This window comes from Triturus cristatus, chromosome 5_1, assembly GCF_964204655.1.
Source record: "Triturus cristatus chromosome 5_1, aTriCri1.1, whole genome shotgun sequence".
In the NCBI taxonomy this organism is placed as follows: domain Eukaryota; kingdom Metazoa; phylum Chordata; class Amphibia; order Caudata; family Salamandridae; genus Triturus; species Triturus cristatus.
The window spans coordinates 316,950,885-316,972,919 of NC_140587.1; the positions used below are offsets into that span (position 1 = coordinate 316,950,885).

The 22,035-nt window shown below is 46.6% G+C and overlaps 1 protein-coding gene across 2 annotated transcripts in view; it reads left to right on the forward strand.

The window, feature by feature from the left end:
* The window catches only part of TAF2 (TATA-box binding protein associated factor 2), a 948,796-nt gene that overhangs the window by 49,065 nt on the left and 877,696 nt on the right, over positions 1–22,035 (forward strand). For both annotated transcript variants that reach the window (XM_085605048.1, XM_085605049.1), the window contains exons 3-4: positions 7,149–7,309; positions 14,997–15,115. In XM_085605048.1, coding sequence (XP_085461174.1) covers positions 7,149–7,309; positions 14,997–15,115 — 280 coding nt within the window. The remainder of the gene's footprint in view (positions 1–7,148; positions 7,310–14,996; positions 15,116–22,035) is intronic.

Sequence of the window (22,035 nt, forward strand, 5' to 3'; positions counted from 1 at the left end):
TGTAGCATATAAATCTTTGTAATATGATAATATTCTGGCCTCTATACCCTCGCAGTCAGTTATAGTCTCACCTTCTTCCCCATTCAAGCTAGTTATGTACTTTGGGGTCCTGTGTGGCTGAATCAGTCTAGCCAACGTGCGGCCTGGGCACTCTCCCTCCCCGTACCTCCTGGCGACCGCATATTTCCCCAGATAGTGTGGTTCCCTAATGAAAGTCCGCCAGTAGTGCCGCCCGTCGCCTCAGCCTGGAAGCCGTCCGAGCATCTCCCTGTTCTTGATTGATAGCCAAAAACTGCCCCTCAATTCCGAATAGGGTATCACGCAGGTCTTTGAGAATCCCGGCTCCTTTCGATATACACACCCATCTTATATATGCTTTAAATGCTTCTCATAGCATTGCTTTCATGTCCACTGTAACCTCATTAAGTTCAAAATAATCTTCAATGGCCTGACCGTGTTCGCTAGCAAATACTGAATCACGCAGTGCCATCTCAGGGAACCGCCACCGCTTGGCTCTTACACCCGTGCCAGGGATCTTCAGTCCCATTGTAACCGGGGCATGGTCCGATAAATTATGTGGCAGGTGCCCAGTCTCACTTAACCACATCGGGGGTGAGGAAACAATAATCCAGTCTTGTCCATGTATTGTGTGGTGCCGTATAGCGCGTGTACATTTGTGTATCTGCATGTAAGTGACGCCAACCATCAGTCAGCTGATACGTCTCTAACAACCATGTCAGAGTCTGCCTGGCTCTTGGCTTCGTGTCTGAGGTATTAGCTGTGCTATCCAGTCGTGGGTTCAATAAAATATTCAAATCCCCACCCATGCATACCCTTTCTGCACCCATCCTGTCGATACTAGCGTGTAGGTCAATAAAGAATTCCGGATCGTCCATATTTGGAGCATACACATTAACAAACAGTATTGTGTTCCCTAATAGCCAACCTACCCGACCGGTCTGAGTATACATCTACCGCTCTAAAAGGTACCCTCTTGTGAGTACCTAAAATGGCAACCCCTCTAGAATAGGTGCTGTAGCTGGCAAAATAGCGATTTGCACCCCAATTACAGGCAAAATTGGGGGGAGTTATGTTGCGACAAGTGGGTTTCCTGCAGGAATGCAATGCCAACATTGTGACTCTGTAAATAGTGTAATACTTGTTTTCTCCCTTGAGCATCATTAAGTACCCGCACATTCCAAGACATAAGCGCTATGGTATCAACAACATCATTATGCATTATTCTTCAATTTGGTATCTAAACTGCTATACGGTCTCACTATCCGTACATATATGCCGAGCACGTGTCTACAAAATTGCAAAGAAAGCAAATCTATAAATCTTACCCATCCCCTCAATCTTCACTAGGGAAACACCCCAACTCCCAAAGCAGTCATAATACTGAAAAACGTAACACACAAACAAGTGAATGTGCCTAAGCACTGGTGGGGGAGGGGGGGGGGTGACAACGCTATGCCTAGTTCCCTATTGCACTAAATCAATGAAAGGAAAAAAGTGTGTAAATTGGCCGACGCCCCCGGACATGAGCACCCCAATGTACAACAATGTGATAAAAGCACCGACAATACTCATCAACCATATTCATAGCGGGCAGTTCGTCAGCTAGCCGGGAACAAATCGGCACTGACACCAGAGTCCGGTAACCCAGGTGATGGATCCGGCGTTGGGGACTTCTGACACCCATTCACATCTCGCAATCGAAGAAATTCTTGCACTGCAGCGGGTGTTTCTAAAGTTCGGGACCGACCATACACGACCACTCTAAGCCTTGCGGGATACAACATGCTGTACCTCAGCCCCGCTTTCCTCAATGCAAGTTTGACTGCAGCATATTTTTTACGTGCGTCCTGCACCATTACCGTGAAGTCCAGGTACAAAGCTATAGTTGATCCTTGTCTGTCCAACGTTCCTTTCTCTCGTATTTGCAAGGCAGTGTCTTGGTCCCTAAAATTGAGAAGCCTCACCATTATGGAGCGCGGAGGACAGCCAGGGTTAGGCCGCGGGCCAAGGGTGCGATGTGCTCTTCCAACAACGAAAGTAGCAGTGAAGGATTCTCTGCCAAACAACTCGACCAGCAATCTCTCCATGAATCCATCCAACCGGCCTGTATTTGTGGACTCTGGCACTCCCGTAATGCAAGCGTTATTACGCCTTCTTCTGGCCTCCAAGTCCTCATTCTTGATAGCTATTGTTTTAAGCACCCTTTCCATGCTCTCGATCTTTTTAGTGGTTTGCGCTGCGTCGTCCCCAGGTCCGAAATTCCTGCCATCCGCCCTCTTCAGCCTACCTTCGTGTTGATCCAGCCATGCCCCCATTTTTTCAAGCCGCTTGTCCAGTGAGTTGAACCACGTATCCAGCGCCTTGAATCCTGCTCACAACTCAGACAGTAACGCTTTGTTACTCAAGAGTGCCATATGTGGGAGACCTGCCACGTTGTCTCCTTCCGCCATTGATGTGCTCGTGGCGTCCGTTCCACCACTCAGCTTCTCATAGGTAAGTTTCCTTTGCTTGGGGTCTCCTTTGCCCATGACCCCCCTTGTCCGGCGTATCTTTGCGGGCAACACAACTCCCTGGCCTATTGTAGTAGTCTCTTCAGCGCGCTGGTGTGTCCAAAGCCCTGCAGTGGATCAGACCCATCAATCTCTACTCCTCTCTCAGCCAGATAACTCACCCCCTCCTCGCGTGGCACGGAACCACAGTCGCTGGTATCACCAATTTATGCAATATGGCATCTCGAGGTAGCAATGTCCCATTTACACCCTTCCGGCGGTGTCCAGCGTCACAGCCCCACTGCTGCACTTCGAGCCCAGGTCTTCTCTTTGGGCGTGCCATGTCCTGCACACTGGGGGAAAGTTCTACATCCAATTTTTGACTATTACAGGACTTTCATATGGCCTCTCTTCTATGCTGGCTGTCCTCTGTGCTGGGGGGGGGGGGGTACCCCGCTGGGTCACAGCCACTCTACACGCTTCAGCCGGTCAACAGCATTCAAGCAGCAGGTCAGTGACTGCACAGCCGCAATCCGGTCTCCCGCCACTCCTCTATGCTGCCTGCAATTTTCCGGAGGCCACCAGGGGAGATGAAGTGAACCACGCCTGCTTACTTGGTCCAGGGGGGGTGGCACAACACAGAGTAAGCGCCAGGAGCACAGCTTCTAGGTGCCGTACAATAAGATGCAATCAAAACATATGAACAAGCAATACACTTTAAAATCAAAACATATGAACAAGCTATAAACTTTAAAATCAAGTCACATCACAAACATATATATTTTAATATAATATGGTATCAAATAAAGAAGACGGGTGGGGGGTATAACTGGCTGAGACAACATGTGACTGACACCTAGTGAGTGAATGTGTTAATAGTCTAGGGTAACTGTGTGTTAGAGAAAAGGTTGAATGGCTGAATAAGTGGTGTGCGGCTGAAAGGGATTCCGTTAATAGAGTGGCTGGCGGTGACGATTTCAGAGAATGGGTGAACGATTCACTGTGGCTGAAAGAGTTAATAAATGAGGGAATGGGTAAGCCAGGGACTGGGGACTTAAAGTTTTCCAGTTTTGCTCACTGCAAGCTGACCTCCAGGCACTTTGTGACTGTTTCGATTGAGGTTTCTGTTCCACTGAAAGGTAGGGGCTATGCATGTAAAGCATCTGCAGTTCCTGGTCAGTATGTGTGTTATTACCCATTTGGACAGTCTTGTTATCTACCTTGAAGGATAACTGGTCGCGTGTGCCCTGCTGTGGCCCCAGCCCGAGTGTTGCCCACAGAGCTACCCCCCCCCCCCCCCCTGAGGAGCCTCACTGCACCGACCTCACGGTTCCATTGGAAACACTACCATCGAGGAGCACAGCGCTCTGTCTTTTCACTGCCCTGCAGGGCTGGTTAGAGTCAGGCTCATATTATCTGTCTGATTAAGGCCCCACTTGTGCAATAAAACCGACAAATATCTTACATAAAAGGACTCCTTTCATTGTGTGTCAGCAGTAGGATGAGTCTGGCTTCCTCCTCCATGACTGAAGTCTGAGTTACTTTAAGTAAAACACTGTTGCTGCCCCCACCCCCACTGGCCTCCCCCACCACCCACCTGGCTGCAGGCACCGACCCAGGGCACCGAGTACTGCTGCAAAAAAATGTGACCCATATAACGCAAAGCGAACTCCCGCTTCTTGTGCTCGATGCTCAGCTCTGCCGCTCTGTGGCTATTTTAATTTAAAGTGAAAGCGCTTGTTAAAGTGAAAGAGCTTGTTCGGTTGCCGGCAGTGGGCAGAAGTCATTTTAGACAGTTTCCTCTACTTATTGGGGTTTTCGAAGTGGCGACTCTAAAGCCCGGGCCGCGGGGAGAGATCGTCAGTGTCATAAGTGTCAGAGGCTGCGTCGCCATGCCCAAAAAACAAAAGGCGAGCCGCCGGCATACTGTGTGATGGAACATGGTGGACGTGAAGTGGGTGCCTCGCTGAGCATGAATACAAACTAAAAACACAAGCAAAAGAAAAAGTAGAGCGCCAAAACTAAATAAATTCCCAGAAGTGAACTGATCCATGCAACAGGCAGTCTCCAGGGCAGTAACAAAACAGCCAAAAGTCGGGACAAATGTAAAACATTTATCAAAGAAACCAAAGGAATTTTGAAAGGCAGGCCAAGGAACAAATTAAAGTGTTGGGCGTGGTAAAATCCCATAGAAGTAGATACAGCATGTCGAGAGACAGTGCATGTATGCTGACTAGGCTCCACCTAAAAAGAAAGTGCTTTTGTTAAGAAGTACTGAAAGCAAATGCAGTAACCGCACTTGACAGTCTGTTGAGATCATGTTTATAAGGGCAGACACATTACACAAAGGATTCTGATCACTGCGGTAGCATGGAGAGAAAAAAATATTTGCACCAACCTGACCAGTGTTAATGTTATGGCTTCTGGTGTCAGGTGGGCAGGTAAAAATTACAAGGGTCTTATGAATTGAGGAGAGAGGAACTGCAGTATGCTAAACAAAAAAGCACAAAAGCAAGACAAAACAGGAAACGAAGACCTGGCAAAAATGAAAACAAACGCAGTAAACAAATGTAAATAAAAGCACTCAAGTTGTGGTTGCAGGGTAAAAATGGCTGAATATTGGGTGAGCTACACGGAGAGTGCAGGGATGTAAGGGGGAAGCAAGACTGGACAGGTCATTGTGCCACTTTGGCATTTTCCTGGTGGGGGGGGCTGCACAGTAAGAGGCTGCTTCATTGTAATCACAAACTCCAGCCACAGTTGGGCTACCTTGAACATTTTTGCCAGGGCAGACTTCGGTGTTCAGTCCGGCCCTTGGTTGGGAGGGTAAGGGGAGTAGCACATTGAGAGCAAGCGAAGGCTTGCACTCGCATGGAGTGCTGAAAAAAAAAGTGGTTCCCTTTTGTGGTGGTGTAGAACAGTAGTATGGAATGATACAAACCATCCAATCAACGGGAAGGTAAAGAAACTATGTTCAAGTGGTGGCACAGATAGAAGAGGCGGAAGGAAAGCCATCATATAAGGTGCGAGGAAATGAGAGTAACAAGAAAGTTAAACCGTGGTAAGCAGTAAGTTGGCACACAGCACACTAAGTATTCCAGGTGAATGCTCAAATCATTTTAAAGAACCATCTTATTCACAAATCCATCTAAGGGAAACTCCTTGGATTCCATATCAATATCCTAGTGAATTGGGAAATTGCGTTCTTGTTTTTCACTGTTCCAGTTTCAGCACTGGAAAGTGGCTGCTTCCTCTATCTTCCTATGTCTTGCCTAGGTCTCCATAGGCTGGAGACAACTGGTGGAAGAAAAAGCGCCTATCTCTTGCCAGACCTGGGTGCCACATACCAGAAATAGGTGGTAGAATGGTGAGCTGTTGTATTTTTTCTGCACGAAGTGGTTATGTATAGGTTTAACTGGTAGGCAAAGTTCAGTGGGGTATCTTAGGCTACAGTGTTATGCATCAGATCATATATTTATAAGGTCCTGTATGACTCCTATCCCACATAAAAGTGCTGAGTAACAATTATGTTCTAAATGGTATATGTTTCTACTATGGTTTCTGAATGACATTGCAGATTACTGCAGCTTGGCTTGCTTTGTCTAAAAAGTCACTCATAACTCATTGGTGAAAAACATAACCGCAGAAGGTATTGAAAGTGCTCAATAACCATACAATTGTTGTTAGCTACCCATCTATAATTCTTAATTTACATCCTTATGTGCCCAAGTGCCTTCCCTTTGCTTATCCAGCTAAAATCCATCATTCATTAGAAAGGGAACACAAGAAAGAGCCTACTTGTATTAAAGCGCTGAAAATAGTTTTTCATATATTATAACATTGGATTGTTGGAAGCTCCATTGAAAACAGTGTAGTGCTCCGTGCGATTAATGGCTGCTTAAAGCTCATAGCTTCAATGTTCCAATTTTGTCCTTTATAATTGTTGCTGTGATCAAAGGCCTCGCGTAGCTCGAGGGGATTTCAACCCCATTGGGCTCTGTAAGGCCTTGTTCTATTTCTTAGAACATGCTGTCCTCTAGGGGCGGAATGTCATAATCGCCTTAAAGCCTTCAAAAAGTTGCAGGCTCTACCAGCATTAAAGTCCTGTTCCCTTGTTAAAGGCCCGAGCCGAACCTTTAATGGCCGGTATAGCCCGCTACGGAAGGCCATATTAGAACACTGGAATATTGAGAGGTCTATTGAAGATACTGTAGTAGCTCCGGTCTTACAATAGCTGGTATAAGCCTGGAGCTCCAACATTCCCAGGTTTGTTTTCATGTTTCTCCCTTTTTTTAATTTAGAACATTCTGCCCTTAGTGGGTGGAATGTTCTAGTAGCCTCAAAGCCCCTTTGTCTTGGGCTATACCCATTGTTAATGGCCCATTCTCTCCTTACAGGCACTCGCCTGCGGCTCTGGCCTATAACTCAGGCCTTTAACAACTGGTATAATAAAGCTTTAGTAAATGCTTCTCCTGGCATGCTGAACAATTGTACTAGAATGGTGTGAAGTAAAACTATCTCTGACTAATAAGTAACATTTGAGTAAGTAGTCTTTTGAATTGTAATGTTATTCATTGTGAATGTTATGAGTAACCGTAAAACTCACATGCTCCCTTGCCACATGTTCCACCCCTGTAGGGCTATGTGGAGTTGACAATATTCCCGACAGTGGGCAATTTGAACAGAATCAAACTCAACAGCAAACAGTGTCGAATCTACCGAGTGCGGGTCAATGATCTAGAAGCAGCATTTATCTACAATGATCCTACGCTGGAAGTCTGTCATCATGAGTCAAAACAGTAAGTGCTAATTGTTTTAATGAAGATACTTGCATCTTTCATGGTGTGATGGGAGTTTATTGAAAACATTTAGTAAGAGTTCGACAACAATTTATAATGAAGATCTGGATAATGTTAATAAGTATTAAGCCCCCGTTGTTCGACCACATAATTAAAAAATATATATTTTTGATCTATAAATAACGCTTTAATTGCTTTGTTCCTTTATTCTTGATTGATGGTGCCATAGAATAAGTTATCTAGGATCTGCTAGGTTAGGGAGTAGAAACAGGCTTTTTAATCTTGGCAGTTGGCTTTATGATATGATATGATACTGTTTTATTGGTGCATTCAAGGAAACTGTTTTATTGGTGTATTCAAGGAAACTAGGATGTATTTGATGTTCCACAATCAACATCGGTTTCCTAATAAACAATCTCGTTATGTTTTATTTATTTATGTATTTAACATTTATATGGCACAACGAATCATCCCCAGGGGGATATCTCGGCGCTTGGCAGCACACTAGCAGAACCCTCGCCGACCCCCTAAAACAACCAGGTTTTTAGGCTTTTCTTAAAGTGTCCCAGAGAGACCCTTGTTGCAAATTTCTTAAGTGCCGTAGCTTTAATAAACACTTATTCCAGTATCAGAGTTGTAAAGATTAGTAACCACGGGGCTCTAAGTACCCCCAGGTTTGATAAGCAGAACATTACATTTTAGCCCATTTGGCTATGTCACCCATACAGATTTGAAAGACGGAACCTTAAGCGAGGCCTAATGCTTACAACCTTTGTTTCTCTTTTTAATCCATAAGATAGTTAGGTGGCTTATTTGCTGATGTATTAAGTCACCGGCTACAACCACTTTGCATGTCTTTGTGAACCGTAACTATCAAATATCATGCCTGTTCCCATTTCTTTACAGAAATTGTGATCTGCTCCCTGCAAGCATGTTTGCCTATAGGTAACCACACCCACAACATCTGTACATTTTTTTTTTAGTATTTCCTTCTATGCTTGCAGCACCTAAACCCCCTAAAACATAAGTCTTCAGTCAATGATATTTGCTTGTTGTCTAATCGTGTGCTTTCTCTAACCCCTCATCATAAATCCCTTAACTTGAGGAAATCCCACACGCTGCTTCTCATGCATAACATCACTATAGTACTCATAGGCTACACCTTAATTCATACTATTCCAACAATACATAACGAGCAGAGTAGCTACTGCGCGACCATACTTTTAGAGCCTTGTGATTCATTTGTGGTAGGATAGTATTAAATAAATGTTACTAGACTACAGTACACCTCATGGCATTTAATGAACGTCCATACCATCTTAGTTTCTCATTGCTGAGCCCTTTGTCAGTTCCTATGACCCTCAATTATAACACTCCGAAGCAGTTTTGGGCACGTGCAGTTTTATTAAATAGACACCAACATTCTTGTGAAGTGCGAGAACCATGTCTGCTTAACCAAGATAGACATTATAAGAAATGTTTAACCGAGATGGGCACAAAGAGAGTGGTCATTAATACATTTCCTGATCCTAGTAAAACCTTGGGTGGAACACCATGTGCAAATTTTATCCACCATATATCAGAAATGCTTTTACCAGATGGCAGGAGAGGACTGAGACTATCTTTTCCTGCAGAGAGCCCAATGCCTTAGTATCATTGTCACTTGACAGCAGTTTTATCTCGCCATTCCCTTGTTTTACTTTGAAGTATGTTGAAATGATATCTGATCTGATGCAAATTGCTGACTGTTTTCTCTGATGAATTTAAGAAATTGTATTGCTTGCCTTCATTCCAATAAATTTAAACCCACTTGTGAGATTTCACTTTCCCATGTGTGTCTCAGTGGTCCTGATTTCCCAATGAAAATATATACGTGTTGTCGGGATGGGAATGTTAATTGCTTGGTATACAGTTGTGTTCCCCTGCCCTGAGTGCCCAACTGCGTTTATCTGGAATTCTGTTTTTTGATTTTTGGACCTAACCTCACACTAAACTCGTGTATGTGTAGAGACGAGACCAAGGCCTGTCTCTTGACATGAGTGAGGTCTTGGACCTATCCTGTGACCTGGAGAAGCCCACCATGTGTGCTATCATTGTACAGACAGTGGCCTACTGTATACCGGTCATGTGTTTAGTTAGGAGTGTGCCATGTTTGGTGAATCTATAATTGTGACCAAGCATGTTATGTTATGGTTATTTATAGAGCGCAACGAATCACCCGGGGGCATCTTGGCGCTATACCTGTTAAAGACCCAAGAAGGAACGGAGGATTAAAATAGAAAGGTTTTCAGTTTTTTTCTGAATAGGATGAGAGAGGAGCAAGAGCGTATGGATGTAGGGAGCATATTCCAGTAGCGGGGGGCAAGATATGAGAAGGATCTTCCCCCTGAACGGGCAAGGCGGATACGTGGGATCTGCAGAAGCCCTAAGGAATTTGACCTAAGGTGCCGGAACGAAGTTTGTTTCGAAAGTTTGCGTGAAAGATATTGAGGTCCTTTCCCATTTAAGGCCTTGTAAGTAAGACAGCAGGTCTTGAAGAATGCTCGTTTCTTTATCGGGAGCCAATGAAGGTCAGACAGTAAAGGGGCTGACGCGGTGCCCGGAGGGCAGTTCAGAATCATACGTGCGGCCGTATTTTGTATGGTCTGCAGTTTTTTTTTTTAGCAATGTTGGACCCAGATCTGCCAATAGTGCATTGCCGTAGTCCAGGCGGGAAATCACCATGGCCTGAACCAGGGTTTTCCGATGTGCGATGGGTAAGTAGGGGAGGATTTTACGTAGGAGCCTATAGTAGCAAGAGCTAGTCGTTGCTGCGATATGATCCTTCATGGAGAGGGCTTGGTCAAGTTTAAAGCCCAGATTTTTTACTGCTTGTTTGGCGACAGGAGGGGTCCCTAGGTCGGCGGGCCAGCAGCCCTGGGACCAGCACGCCGATGCTTTCCCGATTAGCATAATTTCAGTTTTGCTGGGATTTAATTGAAGATAATTCTCTGTCATCCAGTTTGCGATGTTACGCATTCCCGCTGCAAAGCGCAGGTGTTCAGATTTTGCTATGGAATTGATTTTGAAAATAAGCTGCGTATCATCTGCGTACGAGATTATCTCAAAACCAGATGATTCAGCAATCTTTGCTAACGGGGCCATATATAGGTTGAATAATGTGGGGCTAAGGCAGGATCCCTGCGGAACCCCTTTGTCCACACAGTACTTATCAGAGTGGTAGGGTCCAAGTATGATAGTCTGGCTTCTATTCGAGAGGAAGTTTTGTATCCATTTTAGAGCCCGATCTCGGATCCCGCAGGAGTACAATCTCTCCAGTAGTTTGGCATGTGAGATGGTATCGAATGCTGCAGATAGATCTAGGAGGACCAGAATAGCAGATCCTCCGGCATCCATTTCCAGTCTCAGAGAATCTGTCACAGCCAGGATCGCGGTTTCAGTACTGAATCCTGGGCGAAATCCTGACTGTGACGGGTCTAAATGATTGTTGGACTCTAGATGGAGACTTAGCTGTTTGTTAATAGCTGATTCCAGGAGTTTTCCTAGTAGAGGTAGCAGAGATATAGGACGATAGTTATCCAGTATAAGGGGGTCAGCAGCTGGTTTCTTAAGAATAAGCATGCTTATCTGTATTGCTGAAGTGAAGATATAATGGCCCACTGGTGTAAAGTTCTGCTTCTGTGCACTTACCCATATCCTAGATCTAACATTCTAAATGTTTGTTTTGCATGTTTGTGTTTGTAGCCTTTTTGGTGGATGTTTGAGCAAACCAGAGTTTTGATGTCCTTAGGGGTCCATTTTGGATGCACCTTGCCTGCCCTTTCGCACAATACAGAGGTATGGTTGTTTTGCTAGACAGTGGAAATGTATAGCTGACATTCCTGAAGTTGGAGGGAGGTAATGGGGCTCCTTTAGAAATTCAGTTAGCCTTTTGCTTAGTAAAGAACTGCAGATTAGTCTTACTGAAGCACTGCCATTTGCTACGTATTGGCGGTGAATGCTGACACTGCAGGCTCTATTGTGCAAATTGTGAGGCAGAGCCTTTTGTCTTTTCCTGAATATTTCTTTAGTTTAGATGAAGGCAGCCAGATGCCGAAATCTCACACCTCTTTATGTTTCTGTTGTGGGTACTCCAGGCTGGAGGTGACCCTGTTGTGACCAGAATCATGACACAAAGGCTTTGGAGAGCAGCCTGAAAATGACACTTTAAGGGGAACCACCTCAAATCAGTTTTGAAAGTGCAGACAGTGGATACATATTTTCTGTCTACTTTCACTGTATAAAAGTAGGGCCCAGTGACCCACTTGTTGTTCCAGTTCCAAGTTCTCTCTGTCTAAGAACAGAGTATGCAGAGCATTCCACAGAGTACTCCTAGGACTGTTGTACAACAGGAGCAGGTTGTCTGCCTGACAACCAGCTTCCCAGAGGTAGGGGATAATTGTCAAGTTTCGCCCACATATGAGAAGAAACTATAGAGGTTTATCGATAGGAGACTCAGAAATGTAAAGTAAAGCATGGGCTAAAGGAGATCTGTGGACCAGAAAACTAGTGAAATAATGGTGCTTTCAGTCATGACCATGTTGCTGGTCATGAATGAATGAGGTAGTTTTATAAATTGCGCATTTCCCGAGGTTGTCTTAGCGCTATGCAGATCCGGACTGAGAGGTCATGCAAGCTATAAAAGGATTTCTTTACCATAAAATTCTCCCAAAGTATGCTAATTGAGCAATTCTTCATGAAAAGTCACTACCTGCAAATGTGGGCACTTTTGATTTTGGATGCCCAGGCCTATTTCTCATCGCAGTCCACCTCTGCCCATCTAGTGACTGAATGCATAATTGGAAACCAAAAACATGGGATCACTCCAGCACACACACTCATCAGAAGACTGCACGACAGAGGCATCCAAGGACTGACCCTCAACTGGATAAGGTCCTTCCTCACAGGAAGAACAAAGCGAGCCAGGCTACAATCTTACGCATCTGAACTCAAGAATCTGATCTGCGAGTCCCCCATGGTTCATCCTTCAGCCCAATCATGTTCAACATCTATATGACACCGCTCACTAAAATCATCAGGTCACAAAGCATCTCCATCATATCTGATGCCGATGACACCCAGCTCATCCTTTTTCAGGGCCGACAAGTCCACCACCACTAGTACCAACTTCTCAGCTGCATGATAAATATAGCAGTCTGGATGAGATTTAACTACCTGAAACTCCACTCCGACAAGTTGAAAGTGCTGATCTTTGAGAACGAGAACTGTTCTTGGGACTCCACCTGGTGACCATCAGAGCTCGGACCCACACCAAGCAACCACACCAGAAACCTAGTAATCATTCTACACGACAAGCTCAACATGACAGCACAGGTCAACGCTGTGAACTCCTCCTGCTTCCATGCTCTGTGCGTTCTCCGCAAGATCTTCAAATGGCTACCCTGGAACACCAGACACACTGTCACACAAGCCCTCCTCACAAGCAGATTAGACTACAGAAATGAAAGATACACTGGGATCTCCAACCCTTTCCCCAATCAACTCCAGACCATACAGGACGCTAAAGCGAGACTCATCCCTGACTTCCAATGACGCATCCACATTGCACCACATCTGAGAGCTCTACTGACTCCCCGAATACAAACGCTGCCAATTCAAACTCCTCAATCATGCATACAAGGCACTAAACAACGTCTGTTGAACATATCTGAGCAACTGCCTTCACTTCTACCCACCCACCAGACACCTATGCTCAACCACTCTCTCACTTGCACCCCCCGCATCTGCAAAAGCAGAATGGGAAGTCCAGCATAGCATTCTCCTACATTGCACCCAAGGCCTGGAACAACCTCACTTAACACATCAGGGCCTCCTCCTCACTTCTTGAATTCTGCTAGAAGCTGAAGACATTGCTTTTCGACTAACTCATTGAGGCCGACGCTAAACACCTTCAGCCTACATACCGGCTCCAGCTCCAGGATACGCTCAAGGGTGATTAGTCGCAGTAGACAAATCCACATAACCTTTCTGCTTTACCAAGTTGTGTGATCCGAGGCCAATATTTTATTTCACCAAGACTCTTTTTTTTCCCTTCATTATCACAAATTAGAGCACCTAAAGATATGTGAGTTCAGGATGTGTGCTGTACAAACACCTCTAGTGTTCGATGTAGTAGACTAGAATCTTGCCCTATGTTTAATAAGAATCAAGGCCACATGCAGGATGCACCTGACAATAGATCTGCCTTTTTCCTTACTAATAGCCTGGTCTTCAGGTGGAGGGAACATGAATGCTCTAATAACATGTTTAAAAACTATCACTTTTCATAAATGTCTTTTGATGCAATAATAAAGAAATACTCATTTTTTAGATTGTGAAGAGATTTTATCATAGTTTTTCATAATGTTTGTGACACGATTTGGCTCGGCTCCTGAATGGACCCCCAGAGCCAAGCCATACTCTTGCTGTGCTCTGGCTCGGCTCTCCCCTTTAAATTGTACACTTGACCACCTCTAGTACGAACGTAAATCTACCTTCTTATTGTGATTACGTGGGGGCGAGGTCACCAATCATTTTTGGTTGGTGGTATTAAATGTGCATGGATGATGCTAGTACACTGTTTTACGCAAACGTTGGTACGACTGTTTCTGAATGCCTAAACAGACCAGCGCTGGAATTGGGTGAGATGCATCTGGTTTCTGGATCCGACAGCTGTTCATGAGCTGCTTTGAGGCCACAACAGCAGCATCAGTAAAGAATTACCGAGTGTGTTGCCTGCGGAGCAATTCAGATGACTCCTTTAATAGCAGATCACCTTCTTTTGTCCTGTTGCTCACTATTTGCTGCTGGAGTGCATACAGAGCAGAACTCCCACCTAACACCTAACCCATTACGGGGTAATCTAAGATCTTATAGTGTACTTGAGACTTTGTCTAACTGTGTGCTCTTAAGAATGCTTGCTACATCAGTGCTCCCATAGTCCAACTTGTTGGTGACTAGGGCATGAGTGGCAGTTTTTCTAGTGTTGTCTTGGAGCCATTTGAAGATCTTTCTCAGCATCGTCAGGGTGTGGAAGGAAGCAGGATGCAGTGACTGCTTTGATTTGTGCGGTCGTTTGCTATTTATGATTATTCTGAGGCTCCTGGTGTTGGTTTTGGGTGTGGGTCTGAGTTCGGCCAACCACCAGTTGAATTCTCACGGTGAAGTGTTCTTGCCGAAGATCATTACTTCTGTCTTGTTGATGTTAATCTTGAGAGAGTTATCTTTCATCCAGTTAGCGACTTTGGTCATGTAGCCGGTGAACTTCTTTCTTGTGTTGGGGCTCTTGCCCGAGAGTATGAGTTTCATGTAGTCTGGAGAGGCTGTTGATGTCGTGTGTGTGTGGATGATGTTGGCCGGAGGGATCATGTATGTGTTGAAGAGGGTGGTGCGTGAATGGTCAGTGTAAGGTGTGAGAGAGTGCATGAAAACTTGCAGTAGGCAGAGGTGAACGCTCCTTCCATGTTGTGTGATGCGGCGTGGCAGCAGTGCAGCAAGCGGCAGCCGTTATGGATGTTTCTGATAATCTTAAGATTTTTAAAGTTTTCTGATAAATTTGAGGGCCAACTATACATGTTGAGTATGCTTTCAGACAACAGTTATGTGAAAATCAGTTTGCTTAGTGGCTTTTTTTTGTTAATCTTTGCAGAAGGAATCTCAACTATTTTTCGAATGCGTATGCTGCTGCGGTCAGTGCTGTTGACCCAGATGCTGGAAATGGAGAGCTATGCATTAAAGTCCCCTCCGAACTGTGGAAGCATGTTGACGGTAATACACACTGCATAATTAGATCTTGGGATCCAGAAGCAATAAAGTACATGAGGCAGTTGTTCATCCTCACTTAAGTTTAATCTGTTAGACATTTGTTTTTTAGGCCTGTTGTTAATCTCTGTTCATAGGTTTTTTCTTTAACCCTCCTTTTATTGGCATTTTAAACCAGATTATACATTCTGTACATGTATATTTAGTCATATCTTTTCACTATACTTACACAACATATGTGTACTCAAGAGAGTTACTTCCACACTTCGCCAAGTTTACAATATCAACTCACTCTATTCTATTAACGCTTAACAATCTATTATAAATTTTGTTGTGGCCTGTCTCTAGCATTTCTATTATAGGTAGTACGGGATCCTGGATGCTTCTCGGCTAGGTGGGGGGGGGGGGGGGAGTATTAGTCAGGATATTACATCTGTTTGTATATTCAGTTATGTTATGTGTCAATGGGAGGGTTCCTGGGGGGGGTCTAGGACTCTCGTGCTGGCAATGTCTTCTCTTGATTCTCCTGTATCTTTGTCCCCTCCCTACGAGACTGCCATGTTTCTAGTCTCCCAGTCCCACAGCACCTCTGCCCATAACTCCGCCATGGGACGTTTACGTATTCCCCGTGCATCGTCTTTCTGGAGGGCCCTCAACTCAGCTTTAGACCAGGCATTTACGTTTCTCTCCCATGCCTTTATCAAGGGTGCTGTGTGTGCCTTCCAGTGTTGGGCTATCTGTTTTCGTGCCAGTACCAGTGCCAGATCTACAAATCTGTTTCCTATTTTTTGGGCCTTCGGTCTTGGGAATAGGCGTAACAAACAAATACCGGGTGTGTTTGGGAGGGATCGGGCCAACGTTTTCCCAGTCTAATTCAGTACTTTCTCCCAGAATCCTATTAAATGTGTACTGTCCCAGGTCATATGTACAAAGCCAGCATCCCTTAGTTGGCATCTACCGCAGGATTGGTCAGTGACTCCTCTCATTACATTCAGTCTATGGGGCGTCAGATTCACCATATGTATATAGTTGAATTGGATTGTTTTAAAGTTAGTTTCTTGACACTTGTTTCGAACCCATCGATGCTCGCGACCATTATTTATCTGTTAGTGTTTTCCCTATAATCTCTTCGCATTTCCCTCTGTTCCAGGTTAAGTGTTTTTTTAACAGATTCCAGGAGTGCTCTATATAACCATTTTTTCTGATGGATACATCTGCCAGTGGATTCCTCACCTTGTGAATATCGCCTGCGCCAGCATTCCACGGAACTTTTCTTCCCCAGCATTCCACATCGACGTGGGCGACGTCATAATACATCGGCTCCGCTCGCGACTCCGATCGACGTCACCGGAGCCATAAGAAGCCCACGTCGGCGTGATGACGTCAGTTCCCTTTTTTCCGCGCCTTCGACGCGCAACGGTTTTTCTCCAGTGCTACTTTGTAGTTTGGTCGTGTATCTCTGTTTTTTCGGCTATGTCTTCGACTAGGAAGTCGGGCTTTAAGCCCTGTAGGGAGTGTGGAGGCCTGATGTCGATAACGGATCCACACCAGAATTGTTTATGGTGTCTCTCCTCGGAACATGATATGGAGGAGTGCGGATGCTGTAAAAGCATGAACCCGAAGGCTCTCAAGGAAAGGAAGACCAAACTCTTCATGAAGAAGATTGGTGAGGAGAAAAGAGGGAGGAAGAAGGAGAGATCGAAGAGAGAGTCATCGACTTCGAGGTCGTCGAGGTCGAAGAAACACCATAAAAAAAGTAAACATTCTAGACGTCGATCCTCGAAGTCCAAGAAATCGAAGTCGAGGTCGAGGTCGGCTTCGTCTCATCGACGTCGGAGCAAAGGTTTGTCTCCTTCTCCTTCGAGGTCACCGGAAGGTTCTCCTTCGAGGAAGCAGACTCCGATTCAGTCTCCGACGAGGTCTTCGGCTCCGTCTAAGACGTCGACTCCGGTTCGTGTGGAGTCGGATGCTTCTATGCATGAGGAGCAGGAGGAGTCTGTTCCAGTACCTGAAGATTCTGAGGCTCCAGTGGAGGATACTGCGGAGCCGGTGCCGGAGGCCCCACAAGAGGTTCCTTTGCCTCAGTTCCCGGCCCCAGGTACGGATTCGGCTAATTTCTTAAATGCTATGTATGGCATTTTTAATAGGGCGGCCTACCCATCCGGAGCACCAACTGGTCCCGTGGGTCCGATGGCCTTTACAATGGGGGTGCCACAGCAGTATGCTCAGGCCCCCTTTATGCCCTTTATGCCGATGGCGCCTTCTTGGCAGTTTCCGGCGCCGTCTGGGGAACCGATTTGACCTCGGAAGGTCCGGCAGGCTTCGGAGCCTCCTTCGACGCCGAGATTGGCTCCATCGACGCCGAAACCGACTCCATCGATGCCGAGGCTGACTCCATCGGCGCCGTGTCTGGCGCCGTCGACGCCGGTTCCTCTGGTTCCTCCGACGCCGCGTACGACGTCGCCGACGTCGGTTCCCCGAATCCGGTCGAGGAGGGAAGCCCAGAGGGTGTTGGAGGAAAGAAGATGTCGAGAGGTAGAAGAAGGCGAGGTTGATTCTTCTTCGGACGAGTTTGATGGCATTGAGGAAGCCAGTGGGCTGGATACGACCCCAGAGTGGGAATATGCATCTGCCAGGTCTTCTCCACCTCATGAGTTGGCTCCCTATCACGTAGTGATAAAGAAAGCAGCAGAGCTTCTGAATTTACAGCTGCCTTCTGTGGAGTACAAATCCAACCTGCTCACAGAAGTGTTACATTCTCCGACTTCGACATCAGAGCCCTTGTTGCCTTTCAATGAGGCCATATTGGAGCCGGTATTGGAGGTATGGAAGAAGCCCCTTTCATCTCCTGCAGTGTGTAGACAGGTGGCAAGAAGGTACAAGGTTGCACCAGGGGGTCCTGACTTTTTATCCACTCATCCGTCCCCGGACAGTTTGGTTGTGCAGGCTTCATGCTCCAAGCATGCTTCCGGTGCCTTTCCTCAGTCTCCAGCTGACAGGGAGTCTAAAAAAGCTGATCAGGCAGCCAAAAAGACCTTTTCGACAGGAAGCATGGCATTAAAATCGACTAATGCTACATGCCTGCTGGGGCGTTACGTGCACGCTCTAATGGATTCCATTAAGTCCTTGGCTCCTAAGTTGCCTGAAGGGGATAAGTCATCCTTCATGGAGGTTGTAGCGGACACTCAGGCGGCTGCCAGGCAAGTTATCCAGTCAGGGTTGGATACTGCGGACTCCGTGGCAAGGATCATGGGGTCGTCTGTTGCTGTAAGAAGGCAGGCTTAGCTCCGTAACTCTGGTTTCTCAGCGGATATTCAGGCTACGCTGGTCGATCTTCCATTTGATGGTCAGAAGCTGTTTGGGGAGAAAGCGGACTCTGCCCTTCAGCGTTTTAAGGACAGCCGATTGACTGCGAAATCCTTGGGCCTGCAAGTAACGGCAAGGGGTTCGACCTTTCGAAAATTTAGGGGCTTTGGGCAATCGTCTTTTCGCTCTTACCGGCAGCCCCAGCAGCAGCAGCAGCAGCAACAGCAGAATCCCCTCTATAGGTCCTATAGAGGGAGGCAAAGGGGTCGGAGAGGTTCTGGACGCAACCCCTCTTCTTCCTCCTCCTCTATTTCCAATGAGGCCACAGGGAAGCAGCCCTAGATCCCCCATCCTGGATCATGTAAGGCCTGTGGGGGGTCGGGTGTCCTACTTTCTACGGGGTTGGAAATCGGTTACAACAGACCTTTGGGTTTTGAACCTCGTAGAGACTGGGTACGCCCTTCCCTTTCGGGAGTTTCCTCCCCCTTACCCTCCTTGCCAAGGTTATTGTTCGGAGGACCACCTGCTTCTCCTGCAGAAGGAAGTTCTAGCCTTGTTCCAGAAGGGTGCAATAGAGGTGGTTCCGGAGCAGGAAAGGGGTCAGGGATGCTACTCCCGGTATTTTCTGATTCCCAAAAAGGATGGCAGATTGCGTCCGATACTGGACCTCAGAATCTTGAACTTTTACCTGAAACAGGAGAAATTCAAGATGCTGACCCTTGCGCAGGTTCTTCAAGCGTTGCAGCAAGGAGACTGGATGGCGTCGCTCGACTTGCAGGACGCGTACTTCCACGTCCCAATGCTGAAGTCGCACAGGCAGTATCTCCGTTTTACGGTTGGGTCGCAACATTACCAGTTTGCGGTCCTTCCGTTTGGTCTTACTACTGCACCTCGAGTCTTCACAAAGGTGATGACAGTGGTGGCTGCCCATCTCAGGAGGTCGGGGATTCCGGTTTTTCCCTACCTGGACGACTGGCTTCTGAAGGCAGAGTCCCCAGAGATGGTGCAGCATCATCTGCAGGTAACATCGCAGCTGTTGTTCGACTTGGGTTTTTCGATCAATGTGCCCAAATCTCACCTGGTGCCCTCTCAACGCAACCTGTTCATAGGGGCGGTACTGGACACTACTGTGTGTCGAGCATTCCCTCCTCCTCAAAGGATTCTCGACATTCAGGAGTTGGTCCCTTTATTCCACAGTGGAGCGGTTGTTCCAGTTCTGAAGGTCCTTCGCCTGCTCGGTCTGTTCCCTTCCTGCATTCTGTTGGTCAACCATGCACGCTGGCACATGAGGGCACTCCAGTGGTGCCTCCGCAAGCAGTGGTATCAGCACAACGGAGATCTCAGGGAGTCAATCAAGATCTCCAGAGAAGCTGCAGCGGATCTTTCATGGTGGAGCGTAGAGGGCAATCTTTCGCAAGGAAAGCCCTTCCATCTGCCTCCATCGGTGGCCACAGTGATAACGGATGCATCCACCCTAGGGTGGGGTGCTCATCTGGGGGACCTGGAGATCAAGGGTCTTTGGTCTCCAGAGGAAAGGTTGCTTCATATCAACCTTTTGGAATTGCGGGCGATTCGTTTGGCGCTCAAGGCCTTCCTCCATTCCCTTCGCGGTCAGTCGGTCCAAGTCCTGACAGACAACACGACCGCGATGTGGTATGTCAACAAACAGGGAGGAGTAGGGTCTCTTTGTCTGTGCAGAGAGGCCTTACGTCTATGGTCCTGGGCTCAGGACCATCAGATTTGTCTGATGGCAAATCATCTGGCCGGGGTGCTGAACGTACGTGCGGACAGTCTCAGTCGGCAGTTCTCCGCCGATCACGAGTGGAGGCTCCATCCGGAGGTGGTTCGTCATGTCTTTCGGACGTGGGGGACACCTCGGGTGGACCTGTTTGCCACCCGCGAGAACGCGCACTGCCCGTCATTCTGCAGTCTCCAGTTTCCGATGCAGGGGGCGCTGGGGGACGCGTTTCAGTTGAGTTGGGGCTCACAACTCCTTTACGCGTTTCCTCCCATACCTTTGATTCCTCGGGTTCTGAGGAAGATTCGCCAAGACCGGGCCCAAGTCATTTTGTTTGCCCCGGATTGGCCAAGAAGGGTATGGTATACAGAGCTTCTCCACCTATCCTTGTGCCCTCCGCTCCGTCTCCCTCTGAGGGCAGACCTCCTCTCGCAGTCGGAGGGGCAGGTTCTACACCCCCACCTCCAGAGCTTACACCTTCATGCCTGGAGATTGAACGGGGCAACCTGAGTTCTTTTTCTCTCCTGCCGGATGTGGTAGATGTAATTTAGTCTGCCAGACGTCATTCCACCAAATCCATATATTCCTATAGGTGGTCTAAATTTGTACTTTGGTGCGGAGAGAAGTCCATTGACCCTTTGAAGGCTCGTCTATCTAACATCCTTCAGTTTGCCCTTTCTTGCTCAGCAAGGCTTTGCTGTGGCTACTGTTACGGGTTATTTATTGGCTTTGTCGGCTTTCCTTTGTTTGCCGGATCAGCCGTCGTTATTTAAATCACCTATTGTTCTTCGTTTTCTCAAGGGTCTCACAAACAGGTTTCCTCCTACTCCCTTTATTGTGCCTCAATGGGATTTGTACTATTAGTTTGCAAGCTATTTAAATGTTTCAGAAAAAAAACTGATATCTTACAGCCTTTTGTTTCATAATGATAGCCAGCTTACTTGACAAACTTAACTGTAGTAAGAGAAAGAAAACCCATTTTCCACGTTAGTAGCAGTTAGTAAAAAGATAAATTGACATTTGACCTCTGTCCTTGAACAGATAGCAAATGTGTTAAGATAACCAAATGTAAAGGCATCTTTATTGCTCGCAAACTTTCTGAGATACTTCACCGATTGGACCCTAAAAGAGCTGTGAGCTTTTATTTGGACAGAACAAAGGATTTTCGTTTGGAAGATCAGTTCTTCGTGGGCTATGTTAGACACTCTAAAGGCAAAGCTGTGCACAAGCGCACTCTGTCCAGATGGATCATCCTATCCATCAAGATCTGCTACGCCCTTGCTGGTAAGGTTCCTCCTGAGGATATTAGAGCCCATTCAACTAGAGCTAACTCTTCTCCCTCTGCTTTTGCCAGGGGTGTTCCAGCTGCAGACATTTGTAAGGCTGCAACTTGGGCCTCCCTCCATGCTTTCGCAAAGCATTATTGCTTGGACTCTGAGATGAGGCGGGAGGGCCATTTTGCGCGCTCTGTCTTGCAGGACTTTTAGGTATAGGAAGGTGGACACCCTCCTCCGGGAGTGGGACTGCTGTGGGAATCTATTCACAAGGTGAGGAATCCACTGGCAGATGTATCCATCAGAAGAACAAGTTACTTACCTTCGGTAACGCTTTTTCTGGTGGATACAGTATCTGCCTGTGGATTCCTCACTGACCCACCCGCCTCCCCGTTGTCCACCTTTCTATACCATGAAATCGGTCTTGTTGATATGTTTTTATGCTTGTTGTGCAATTGTAGGAAATGCTTGATTATTTAGCATTCTTTTCCTTTGTATGCTATGCATATGTGTTGGTGTATTGTATACTGTGTATGCTTTGGGTCTGTCGTTAGTCCACCTGTTCGCCTCGAAGGCACGGGGAAAAAATGGGTGGAACTGACGTCATC